The 14,028-nt window shown below is 41.8% G+C and overlaps 1 protein-coding gene across 6 annotated transcripts in view; it reads right to left on the bottom strand.

Moving 5' to 3' along the window:
• The window catches only part of FAT3 (FAT atypical cadherin 3), a 396,115-nt gene that overhangs the window by 10,197 nt on the left and 371,890 nt on the right, over positions 1–14,028 (bottom strand). For all 6 annotated transcript variants that reach the window (XM_088051032.1, XM_088051035.1, XM_088051033.1 and 3 more), the window contains 3 exons: positions 12,620–13,088; positions 3,473–3,626; positions 1,719–2,374 (listed from right to left, as the gene is read on the bottom strand). In XM_088051032.1, the coding sequence (XP_087907158.1) occupies positions 1,719–2,374; positions 3,473–3,626; positions 12,620–13,088 (1,279 nt within the window). The remainder of the gene's footprint in view (positions 1–1,718; positions 2,375–3,472; positions 3,627–12,619; positions 13,089–14,028) is intronic.

The raw sequence follows: 14,028 nt of genomic DNA on the forward strand, positions 1-14,028 counted from the left end.
AGAACAGAATATGTGTGGAGGCTGGCATACTGATGCTTTCAATCAGCATAACTATATTTAAAGGTTTAAAAGGTCAGACACAACACAATCCTGAAATACAGCCCAAATAAATGGAAGTTAATTAAATTTTTCACTACATGACCTTAGCCAGTGCTGCCTTGGATGAAAATGTGCCAATCAGGGCACAGGTATAAATCATAGAATCATAAACTCAGTAAGGCTGGAAAAGACCTCCAAGAATATTGAGCCCAACCTTTGACTGAACATCACTGTGCCAACCAAGTCATAGCATTAAGCACCAAGTCCAATAATTTCTTGACCACTTCCAGTGGTGGTGACTTTACCACCTCCCTAGGTAGCCCTTTCCAAGGTTTGACCACTCTTTCAGAGCAAAAATTCTTCCTGATGTCCATCCTGAACCTCCCCAGGCATGATGATGTCCTCTTGAATCTGTTGCCTCTCTCTATTCCTCAGCTCCTATTGCTTTCAACTTCAGGACTGGATCGTGCAGGTTTATGTGACAGTTTTGGTTACAGCCGTGTTGCAATTGGGTTGAAGATCATAGAATCATGGAACAGTTTGAGCTGGAAGGGACTTCAAAGATCATTTGGTTCCAATTTCCCTGCCATGGGCAGGGAACCTTTCACTACACCAGGTTGCTCAGACCTCCATCCAATATGGCCTTGAACACTTCCAGGAGTAGGACCCCCCACCCCTTCTCTGAGCAACCTGTTTCAGGTGCCTCACCACCCTCACAGTAAAGATTTTCTTCCTAATAGCTAATCTAAACCTACCCTTCTTCAGCTTAAGGTCATTCATCACTACAGGCCCTTGTGAAATGTCCCCCTCCAGCCTTCTTGCAAACCCCCTCCAACAGGTACTGGAAGATGCATTAGGAAAAATTCCTAATTAGAGAAAACATGTTTTAAAAACTCATATATGGTGAAGCAAACATCTCCCAGTCTGTATGACGTGTTCTGACTTGCAAGGATAGACGATGTAGGGCTGTAACTCTGTCCCAGAAAACTGCTTTCTCCTGCCATGACAGAAGATGTTAAGTTTGCTGCATCTCCAGCAACTCATTCAGGAATGGACAGAGCACTGTTTTATCAGGTGAGGAGCCGTCAGAACACAAACAGGTAAGTGTGGGGATTGAAGATTCTATGATGACTCTGATAGTGAATGCAGAGGGGAATGCAATGGCCTGAAAAGGTGATCTCATATATCAAGGAGTACATGATTTTCTGTTTCACTTCACAGACACAGAAAGTAGGGAATATTAGTTCATCTCTCCCTGATGCAAAACAGGATTGCTTCTTGCAGAACGTTTAAATATTTTTAACTCCCTTGGGAAAAAAACAGCCTGAACCTAACAGAACTTCCATTTGAGAATTCTGCCCCAAATTGTTTTTTTCCAATAGAAAGATGATTGCATTGTGTCACTTGAAAAATGCTCAGAGCACTTACTCCTATATACTCCCCGAACAAGTGAAATAAATGCTTTTAGTCATATTTCATGCATAGAAGTAGAGGTCTTGTATGCCTGGATAATTATAACCTTTCAAAATTAAACCAAAATCACTTATTGGAGAAATGTAACAATTCACACGTATTAGGCTGGAGTATAAAGAGTACCTGTGACACTGTGCCTGCTGCACCCTGAAGGCAACCCTTACCGCTGGCAGGGAAGAACGAGACCGGCACGCGGTGCTACTTACTTTCTGTCCCAGCATCCCATGTGCTCTTCCTGATGGAGTCACAGTCGGAGCGACAGGGAGACACAGCAGGCAAGTTTGGCGCTACACTGCACACCACCACCCCCCTCCTGGCTGTCAGTATCCGAGGGGACTCGGGATGAAACGTTGTCATCTCCTGGTGCTCCACACCAAGCCCATCCACTATCTTGTCCAGGTTATTCCGTGAGTCACTCTGGAAGCACGGGGTATAGGCCATTGGCCTCACAGGCACCTGTGGAGGCCCCACCTCTTGGTAGATATTTCTGCTGTCTCCACTGTTCCTGATGTTCTTGAATTGGATGCCATTGCTCTTGTTGAGCAGGGCTGCAGTAGCTGGATCCTGTACGAGCGTGATGTTGTTGCGGGAATAGTTCTTCCTGAAAACTTTCTTGCGAAAAATGATGAAAAGAACGATTAACACAAATATGACAAACAGGACCACGGCTATTCCTATCAGCTCCTCCTTGCCAACGTAGGAATGCCCAGCTTGTATATTGGGAACCACCACGGGGCGAAGACCACAGTATTGACCCACATAGCCAGGGGTGCAGTTACACAGAAATGAACCAAAGATGTTGACACAGGAGCCACCATTTTCACATTCTTCTCTTTCACACTCGTTGATGTCTTCCTCACACCTTAAAAGGAGAAAAGGAGAGTCTGGAATCTGGAGAACATCTAAGAAGCAGTCCAACTTGTGCATGATGCCTTTTCTGGTCAAAGTGGTGCCATTAGTTAACACCCTGTAGTACTCTGCAAATTTATCTTTTTATTATCATATTATTTAATGGCATTTAATTTTTTTCTACGGCTATTCCATGGGCTTTTTAAAGACAATAAAATGGAAATATCAAGAAGGAAATAAGAGTTTAAAGCATTTGATAGATATCAAAAAGGAAATAAAGCATCTGATAAGAAAAGGTTCCCTGATCCTAATGGGGTTTACTGAATGTAATAGGGAATCTGCTTTTTTATATTGTTGTGGGACTACTCTATGGATTTCAATACAAAATATTACAGGGAGATTCAAGGAGGAGACAGTTGAGAAAAAATACAGTATTTATTGAAGGGAAGAGGAAGAGGGAGAGGGGAGGAGAGAATTATATCATATGTAAAATTATTTAGGTCTGGAGATAAAATAAACAAGTATCAGAGGCAGGGGGGAAAAAAAAGTAACAGGAACCATAAAGAGAGAGGAGAATTGGAAAGAACAAGAGGTAGTAAAATGCAGAGGAAAAAGTACATACAGTGGACAACCCAGATGATGGAAAAACATGCTGATGGGCAGGTCAGGATTTTCTGTGTCTACACCAAGTTTATGATCAAGGCAGGGATTTAAAAAAAATACTTCAATAAATTAGCCTTTTATGTCAGGGCTAAGATGACTAAGTAGTTGATCCATTTTCAAAATAAAGATTACACAGCAGCTTCCACGGTTTTATGAGATTGTTCAAAAAGCTGGCAACACTTAGATAGGTGTATCTCAGAGAAAACTGTCTCGAGATAACATCCTGAATCAACAGTTTAGGAGGGTAAGTTCAGAAAAAAACATTTCTGAGTGTGCAAGTCTCAGGGATTTCTCAGCTGTCATTAGCTTAGATTCGGAATAAGCGCTAAGGTTGGGGTTATTTTTTTGTGAGGTGAATCATAGCTTCTGGGTATAAAATGCCTGATCAAAAAGCCCACCATCACTGAACCAAAAAGCTGCCATTGCCCACCTGGGGAGGGACACTTACGTTACTCCTGTCAGGCCATTTTTGCAGTTGCAGATGAAAGCATTGCCGATAGGATCACATGAGCCTCCATTCCGGCAAGGATTTGGGAAGCAGGCTGTGATCTCTGACTCACAATTCCTTCCTGTAAACTGGGAGAGGCAATTGCAATGGTACCCTGGGAGGTGAGGGACAGAGAGAGGGAAATTAGACTCCTAACACTGAGTCTGTCTAAAAGCAAAAAGATCCATTTGGCATTACACTGAAAAATAAATTGTACTGTGGGGGCAAGGGGATGTTTACACTCACTCTGGTCTGTCCATGTGGTCCACACTAATGCTAGTCAAGAGTTTGTCTATCTGAGATGCCCAGACAATCAGAGCTCGTGTCTACAACCAGGGACCAGAGGAATTGCTGTAGCCCAGACCATCCTAATTGTCATGATTCAGGTAAGAATAAATGTAATTTGTGAACACCTTTTAAGAAAGGTAACAAGAAATATTCTAGATCAAGGATGTATTTCCCAGCTTTTTGAAAATGTTAGCTGATAGTGTCAGTCTACTCTCCTTTTGGGGCTTCACCGATCAACAAATACATCGGCTGAGAGCTTTTCCATCTCTGCCCTTTACAAGGACAACATGATGGGGATGTGACAGTAATAAAACACCAGTTTTATAAAGTGCATCCTCAAGGCAGGAACTATAAACTTCAAAATACCAGCTGACCTGGGCAATACCAGCCCTAATCAGAGCTGATTATGTTCAGTGTGTGGTATCAGGTTCTGATTAATCACTGACTGCAATTCATCACACATAACAACATTCATGTGGAGGAGGACCCTGCTGGGGACTGAAGTCACATTTCTACATTTTTTGTCAACACAGGGGCAACATCAAAATTAAAAAAAAAAAAAAAAGAGAGAGGTTTTAAACACATCAGTTCACCCTGCCAAGTATCAAATAGAAAATCTCTTTTTTCTTTTTCTCTCCTTCTGAGTTCACATGGCACATTGCCATTAATAAAAGCTTTATTTAAAGTCACAGAGAAATCCAGCAAGGCAGTGCATCTCAATGTTGTGAACTGGATATGGAAATCTGACTGCTTTTTCACTTGAAAAGAGCATGGAACATGTAGGCTGTGAAAGCCATGAGATGGCTAAGACAGTCCCTGGAAGCAGAAGACTCCTAAGTTAGACCTGTTGAACCAGCAAATTTTTCCTGGACATCTGTATAAAAACTTTGGCTGATCTTTTGAAAAGCTCCTTCTATAATCCAAATGTCCCGAACAGATGTGTAGGCAAGATTCAAGCTCCAGCTATGGGGTTCACATACTTATTGAATACAGCATATTAAGCAAGTAAAACAAGGAAACTTCCTGTCATTAATATAGCTGCAGTTAGAGCTGAAATGGTTGAGTGCAACTCAATTCAGTGTCAAAATTATTGGCAATCAAGCTGATGTGGTGGAAATATCATCTCTCAGTGGTGAGCCTTTTAAATGTATTTTTAAAAACCTTCTTTATCTATGCATCTGGAAAAAAACCAACCCAAATACTTCTTCAAAAAGTTACTCTTTCTGCAAACATGGCAGTCATTTCCAGCACAGTTACAAGGAAAAGAATTTCATTGAAACAATATGGAAAAACCCAGTGGAGGCATAAGGAAAAGCAATTCTGCGTCAAGACTCCCACATCTTTTATGTCCTATACGGTTCAATTCGCCTTGTTCAGTTACTCTAATTGAATTCTTTCATGAGGACAGGCTTTTGAGAATAAACTTGGAACCAGACTTGCTGGCATACTCAGTCAAGAGTCCAATACTATTTAATTTAAGATAAATGAAATAGATACTCAAATATCATGCTGTTTCATTGTCCTGCTACAAGAAGGGAGGCAGACACACTGATCTTTCCAAGGTTACAGAGTTAAGAATATAAATTATTCAACTTTTGGGCTTCCCAGAAAGCACGTTTAGTCAGCATCAGCAAGATGGGATTGTTTCTTTGTGTGTCTTAAAAGTATCTCACTCAGACAATGCGAACAGCTTTCTGGACCTATAGTGATCTGGGTCTGAGGAATCACAAACCTGTGACTGGAGGTAGAATTCCCAGCATGAATAAATAAGGCTGTTTCAGTGCTTCCTTTTTATGACTGAACAGTGACATCTATAGTTCAAAAATTTACAGTAATGTTTATATGTTTTTTACAGTCTCAATGAGTTTAAGCAGAGGGAGAATGTTCAATTCAAATATAAATCACTTTATTCACAATCAATTCTGTTGCTTTTTGTAACAACAGAATATATACGTTATTCTATTTGTTATCTGATATTTCATAAACCTCCATAACTCCAAAGTGATGTTAAAAGCCAAGTTTCTGTTGTTTTTTAACCAAGGTCTTAGGTACCAATCATTTATAAGACAAACATGCATTTTATACGAGGAAGAGATGAAACTGAATGCACCAGATGGGTCAGAGCCCTGTCCAGCAGTGTATGAACAGGACCAAAATGAAAGTCTGCTTCCGAAAGCCTACTTTTTTCACACAATTTGATTTAATGATGGTGGAACACACATCAGATATGAGAAGACTAAAGAATTCACTATAGAGTCTAAGTCTAAGGATCGAAGTTAGAAATCAAAAAGGCACTAAAACAAGGCAGTATTAAATTACCATATTTACCACTGGTGTTTCCTCTTGTTGGATTCACTGCCATACACCTGCCAAGTCCAAGGCACTGGCAGAAGACACAGAACTTTTCTGTGACACACACATGCTCAGAGCTGCAGAGCATTCACCCGAGAGGTCTCTGACACAGCAAAGCATATGTCAAAATTCATGGAGTAGGGAAGAGAAGAGCTGATATGATGGCTCAGTAGACAGCATACAGCAGCTCAGCTGGAAGGCCTGCCAGACCTTTAATCCTTCTCCAAACCTCCCAGCAGAGGCTGTAATTTTGCCGGCTACTGCATATTTTAGCCACATGGCTGTGGACAAAGGTAAATTGTAAAGAAAACCCTTCTGGTTGGGAGGGTATCTTGGGTCTAATAAAGGATTTTTACTATATTTTTAATTAAATATCCTGCTAATGTACCATTTATTTCTTCCCTCCTGTTTAGAACAAGAATAACAAGCATACTTCTCACAGTCAAGGATGAGAAAAGGCTGAGTGTCCTGTTGTCTCAGCAAGGGATGAAAAATTTCTTTTAAACAATGTAGGGCTTGATCCTGTTCACAATGAAAGCACTGAAGTCTTGAAAATTCATCAACATTTAATTCCTCTAAGAGGAAAGAATATTTCACTCCTAGAATTGTTGATCTTCATTCCCCAAGGCAGATCTTCAAGGCAAATTTTGTGATGTCACCACGGTATTTCTTCAGAGGGAATCAGTGGAAAAAGACAGGAAGCTCTGGAAAACACCTCTGAAATGTTTCTAGGTGGGACCACAACATTCTCAGCATGTGCTTTAGCAGCATGTACCAATAGCTGAAAAACAACAACTAAAAGCAACAACAAGCTATGATCAACAATACAGCCTTTTAAGGCTGTATCTACAAGTTAACAAGTCCTGCAGCAGCAGCAGCACTGGGTCTGTGGAGCCAAACAGCTGGTGCTGAGGACCCAGCACCCTCACTGTGTGCAGCTTAGGGCTTTGGGAGCAGCTGTCTTCCAATTCAGCCCGGTCCTACCCTCCGAGACATTGCCTCTCTACAGTGGGAAGTGAAGCCCAGGGAGAGATGACAATAGCAAGAATCACATCAAATATCATTCATGACCTGAAACATGTAGAAATAGGTCTGCACATGGTCTTGGGCTTACTGGTTGTTTTATAAGGCTCGTCTCATGCTCCTGCATTAATCTGAGTCCCCTCTACATAGTTAAATCTCACCTTCTCATTGTGATTCGAACAGCTTCTCTTACCGCCCTCTTGGCATGTCCCTATCCAGAGGAAAAGGTGTTTTTCATCCCAGACCTTACTGAGGAGCAACATGCAGTAAGACAGGACACCACACAGGCTCCCTGCCTATACCTATGTTTGCTTGGCACTTAGGAAGCAGAGGCAGCAGCAGTACAAGGCAGGCACGGTGCCATCAGCAGATGGGGTGTCATTATGTAGCGAACATCTCTGTTGGTAGCATTCCCAGCCTGAGCATCTGAATGTCTGTCTATCCTAAGGTTTACTTGGCTTTATTAAAGAGGATGCTCCGAACCGCTGCCAATTATTTTTTTTTTTTTAACATGTGTATGCTCCTGTTTCTATCTATCCCATGCAAGACAGGCTGGCTTTTATCTCTTAACGTGTTTTGGCTTTTCCATTTGTCTCTCTGTGTAGTTTCTGTCCCTGCAGCGCAGCTAAATCTGACAAACTCAATGTCCAGAAACAGCCCTGCCCTTGGCATTGACCTTACAGGGTTACACATAAAGTTAACTGATGAGAACTACTGAAGGTGAAGAGGACCTCTCCCAGCATTTGTATTTTGGTAGGTTTATAGTCAAACCAGGCCACCCTCAAGTAGTGTGTGCTCTTCAGCTATACACAGTCCTGCCACTTCAGATTTAACTTATCTGTCTTCAAACAGATCATTGCCTCCTGCCACTTGTTGGTATGAAAAAGAACCTCAGTCTTTGCTCAACCAGTGCTTTCTATGAGAGTATTGGCATGTACATGCTTTTAAAGAGGGAATTCAAGAAGAGATGCCTATAATCATAGGCATAAAAAAGATTATGAACACCCCCAAAATTTCTAAAAAAGCTTTTAAATATAAGTGATGTGCATTTGGTATACTCACATCACAGTATGCTGGGTTGTTAGTGTGTGTGAAAAAGCAAGATCAAAAACATTAGTAAGACCAGGTCACTGGTATTATTATATTAATTTTTCCCTTATTTCTTTCTTATGAACTACCTGATCCTCAAAACCAGCTGTGAATAATGTTGCCAACAGCATTTAAAACAAGTATTAAACCCACCACCCAAGTGCCATTTTCTCCTTCCTTTGGATTTCAGCTCTGTTCATGAAAAAAGAAAAAAAAAGGAAAAAAGAAAAGTGAATAGTGGGGAAAGTGAAATGAGTTTATGTCCTCACACTCTGCCCATGGTCCTCCTTGACTCAGTAGTTTCCGCTCAAATGCTTCATGCTTAAATAAAATCGCCTACTCATATACGCCATTTATGTTAATCAAACCCAGATGTATATAGGACTGATCAAATTAAAAGGAAGTAACTTATAATTGCAGGCTTTACAAACATGAGGTTTCTCTCTGTGGTTGAAAACCTTGATGCAGTCTTTGCATGTGATTACAGTAAAGCTTTCTATTGCTGAGATTGCTCATGCTGTTACTCATGCAGATAAACATACATTTACTATTGGCAGCCCTGGAAGTGCCACACTATTATTAAGGTTGTGTGACATTTCCCATTTTAAGACTTCATATTCAGCGGCTTATAGCTTAACCACACTTTAAACACTTGGCTGAATTTTCCTGGGAAGTTTCAGTTTAGAAAGCCAAGCCATTTCTGAAAATCATGCTGTTCGTCTGGTTTCAAAATGCTAATGTTCTTTAAAATAGCTTTACTGACCCATACTTATGGGTAGGGACTGAAAAGTCTGGGAGAATGTGGCTAGTATTTCAGGTCTGTGGTTTCCACCGTCTCCCAAGAAAAATGTCCTGACTCTATCTCTTTCTCCTACAAGTCTCTTGAGCTGTCAGACCTAGTGAGTGCTCATCCCCCTTTGCCAACCCCTATTTAAGAATGCATTTGATCTCCCCACAGGGCCTCTGGACATGCAGTCCCCCATCTTGAACCACTGACATCACTTTGACCAACACTGTGGCCATGAGAGCAAGCAGAAGTTCATGTCACAGCTTTCTGCTGGCTCAAACCAGAGTCTGAAAGCAGAGAGGCTTTTCTGTACTCCTGGGAGTTCCCATCTGAGCTGTCTGTGCTCTCTCATACAGGCTGGGATCCCCTTTCTGCCCTGTTCCATATGCAGAGAGGTCAGGCAGGAAGAGCCACTGTAGGTGAGCGTAGCCCTGTGCCAGCCCTGCTTTGGGCAACACCTCTGTGGTCATTCCTGAGCTCTGTGCAGCCCAGACATAGCCCTGCCCTGTGCCAGGCACTGTGAAGCTGCTGGGAACATAACCATCCAAACCCTAACATCAGCAGCACAGACACACTCCTAGAGCATACAGAACACTTCCCCAAAAAGGGCCACGGTGTGACCCTATTCCCATAACCACAGGATGAAGCCAAAGGCAATTGAGGCAGCTTTTTTATTAATGGTGAACAGGGCAGTAGGCATTCCTACTGAAAGGAAAATCTCACAACAGGAATGCTGTTATAGAGGTTTGTGTCGTAGAAGTTCAATTTATGCAAATTATATGTAAATTAGACACAGCCTCTTTGACTTCTGGTATGTAGCCAGCAACTCTTTCATGTTATAATGTTGGGTGACCTTTGCTTGACTGTTTTCTTCTTAAGTTAGCTATAAATCTCAGCTTTCTTTTTCTCTCTCCTAATTTTCTTGTAAAGCACAGTAGGTTGTACATAACAAAAAGGATGTTAACAGTATATGAAATCTGCTTTGCTAAATTTGAATTAGAGGGTGTATTTATTAAAACAAATCTTATGCCAAATACTCTGTGTTTAGGAAAATGAACATTATTCTCCAAAAACTGAAAAAGGAGGATAATATCATAGAAGATACAGTCAAGAGACCCTGATGCTAATGAATGCCCTGCAATTGGAAAAAAGACCTTTGCATGGTATATTTTTTGCATTCTTCCCCTCACCGAAAAAGAAAAAAGCTGATGTTTTGATTCTTAAGAAAATTCTTTAAAAAAATGAACTGGGTTTTTCTCCTATTTTAAATGGAAGTCAGCTGCTAATATCTGTCATCAAGTGCAATGGTTGATTGTTCTTAAATGCACATTGCAATTTGTGGCTCTGCAACTAGGACTTGCAATGCTGTCGGACACTCATGCTCTTAGAATTCAATTAGGTGGCCTTTCAGCATATGGAGGACACTAAGAACAGAATTGCTTTGCCTAGTGGAAGCAAAAATGCCCATGCCTTCTCCTTAAGGGCTGGGCTGTAGAACCACTGACATACAGTCAGGGCCCATTGCACTGGAATTATGGCTTTGTAACAATCCTTTATTTACACACACTGCTGAAACAGTAAAAACAGCAAACAGATTTTTTGACGGCAGGCAGCCAAAACATCCCTGCAGGGCACACGCCCCTCGCTGAGGCACGAACACAGGCAAGTTAGATCAGTTCTGTGACTGCTTTCCAGCAGCAAATTTTGTTGACACAAAAATGGTATTTGCCATTCCAGTAATAAGATGGGTCCAAACTTCAGGGCTGCTCGTTTCTCCCCTACACCATGTCTCCCCTCAGTTTGAATTGGCATGCACATGGCGTTGGGAAAAACAGAATTACTGTAAGGAGTTCTGTTAGAAAGGTTTCAATTTACTCATCATGAGATTGCTGAGCAATACTCTAAGTAGACTCAAATAAAATCAATAGAAAGAACTGTTACCATGCTTCCTAGGATGTGAGGTGAATGGTTACCTCATTTATTAATTATGGAGTCTGAATCAAAGCCATCATACATACGTTCCTGTACATACTATGGTCATATTTCCTAGGAATTTCAATAATCATGCTTAGCAATTCTTCCAGTGGCTGCAGCATCCTTCTGTCTCAGAATAATTTTCTTTAGCCCTCGTTGTGCAGCCTTCCTTTTCTCTCCCTCCCTTGGTAAATAAATAAAGACCTTTAAGGACAAATACAGACACAGCACCATTTCTGTTCATTCCCCACAACACATCATGGATTGCTAAGGCTGTGCTTTATTCCTTCTAACTGTCCTCCCATCTCCATCAACGCCAAAGATCCACAGGAGATGCTAGCTGAGACAACCCAGCACGGACAAATCCACATTTTCAGGACTTACTTTGTAAGAGTGGCACTGTCCAACTGAGAAACTTATCAGTTTTGCTCAGATCTCACCACATGTCAGTCTTGAATTGATCTGAAGTTTAGGCCTAAAAAATCTGTGTGGTGGAGAGGACTCAGAAAGAAAACATGGAAGTCATCCTTAAACTAATGAAAAACAGAAATAATAACTATGGATGCAAGGAAATTGCATGGACACATTAAAGCAGAAAGCCCTGGGACAGTGGTTAAATGCTCCATAAAACAAGAGTTTAGCAGGAACTTCCCTAGAGAACCATGACCAAAACTCACTGACAGTAAGTGGATGGAAAGCTCTGAACTTGCAGAAAATCTCTCTGTTCAGCAATCTCCTTTTCAGAGGAAGCTTTATTCTGCTAGAAAAGGTGTGCAATGCTGCATGCTAATACAGTATGGGGAATTGGAAAGGAAACTCCTACACTGCAGAAAGAGAACTGCCTGAGAGGGAATGTTTTACATGTGTGCTATTTACTTTTCTCCTGCTAACATGCTGACTGCTCTGGTAATTTGGGAACTGCAGTAAGTCACTGGCATCAAATCACACAAACCACCACATAACCACTGGATAGGAAACTCCAACACATGCACAGTTTAAGTCAATGCCCTATAAAATTTGGATAATATTACTTAGACCTTAGAGCAACCAGGCCTCCGAGAAAGCTGCAAAATGCAGTTCAGGTGGGTTTATAATGGCCCAACTTGCTATTTTCCATGCAGACATGTAATCAAATTACTCACTTACAAAAGGATGAAGGTGTTCGTAGACAGCTCAGTAACTATTTGTGACAGCTTTGGAAAGAGAGCAAGGCAACACTGCTGTTGCATCTGTGATGGACATTTCAAATCACCATCTTTGTGTACAGCCCCCAGTGCTGTAAGGATGCTGTAAATGGATTCTGAAAAATCCAGCTGAACATTACAGTAATTGTAATTCTATTGGTTTCTATAGAAATAGGATTATACTAACAGCCAATAAATCAATTTCCTCCTGGAACACTAATGCAATAAGAAGGGGCACCATTTCACTGTTATTTATAGAGCAAACAGCTTTTACCCAATTTGCAATACCTATCAGAGTTTTATAGAGTTCATGAGATTTTTCAAGCATGTTGCTGCATAAAACCATCTCTGGCAATAAATTAGAGAGGAAAACGGGGAGGGGGAAGCCCATAAAGTAATGAAAACATTTACCACCAGATGGCACGGCAGTACAGGTGCCGCCGTTCTGGCAGGGGTGTCTCTCACAGGCATCGGGATAAAGGACGCAGCCAAGCTTCAATTCCGTCAGGCCAACCACTTCTGCGAAGCTGCTGCGCTTGTTCTGCAGTGGCAGCTCATTGTTGTTTAGGACTACTGAGTCCAGGCAGCCCTGGAAGCCGCTCAGGACCTGCGTTGTCCTCTTGTCAGTCAGGCTGCGGACGTTATCCACTTGGACCTGGGCGCCGAAGTAGACGGAGCTATCTGTGCTGAGCGTCTGAAAGTAGAGGGGGGCTTTGCGGCGCTCCACGTAGCTGTCGTCCAGAGACAGGCTCGTGAAATTGCGGTTCAGCTCCAGGAAGACCGAATGCCAGCTTCCATCATTAACGGCCCTGCCAGAAATTCCCAGGATTCCTGGGCCACTTCCGCAATCCAACTGGAACCAGAGTTTGCCATCGACAATCTGCAGGAGGAAAACAGAAATCAAACCGCTTCAGGCACTCAGCTGTCTCCTAATATGCTCTCACAGAGAATCTGGAAGCACAGACAACTTCTAGACAGTCTCTGTGCACTGTTAAAGCTGCTCTCCTACATGACACTAAACCAGCAATAAGTTGTGCCTTTATCATGAACAAAAAAATAAAAGGTGGAAAATATCACCTTACTTCTTATTTGCCCAAAGCCAATTACTGCAGGAAAACTAAAAATATAAAAAATCATATGGGGCAAAACTGGGATAATTTTATGTTTTACTGATCAGGATATGAACTTGAGGACCCTCCTTCTGCTCTTGGCTCTGCTGTTGAACAACTGTGTGTCTCTCTCAGCAAGTCTGAGAGCTGTAATTCTGCTCCCAGTGGTTGATGTTATCAAAAGGCACAGGATCGGGGCACAGGATCACCTCTTAGTGTTTGAGAGACTTGTGTCAAAAAAAACTCAATGGCTACACTTTCAGCTATTCATGTTAGGTACTCTGCTCATGGTAGACATCCTGTGCTTCTGTAACCTTTAGGAGCATCTCAATGAGGGGTGGATTTGTCCCTAAACATTGTAAGTTCAGTATCTCTAATTACAACAGTAAGATACTAGTTGACCCAAAGTCAGTTATTTCCCGAAGATGCTACACAACCTGCTCTGTGTATACCTCAGAGATTATATAAAATGGGTCTTACTTTTCTTTCTTTCCTAAGATTTATGCTGGACTCATGGATTTAGAGTTTGTAGGGGATTTCTCACTCTCCCTCCTGTCCCTCACCCATCCCAAGTCCTCATAAGGGAAAATCTGCGCTACCCTACTGGGGCAGGCAAAGTGCAGAGTGAGGGAGTGGGTATGAAGTGCTGCTTTCCTGATTAGCAGTTTACCCAAAGATTTTAGGTTTTTCTAACAGATGGCATATAAGTTT

Source organism: Pseudopodoces humilis, chromosome 2 (genome assembly GCF_049639895.1).
Source record: "Pseudopodoces humilis isolate 2021_Gansu_Grassland_sample_001 chromosome 2, ASM4963989v1, whole genome shotgun sequence".
Taxonomy (NCBI): domain Eukaryota; kingdom Metazoa; phylum Chordata; class Aves; order Passeriformes; family Paridae; genus Pseudopodoces; species Pseudopodoces humilis.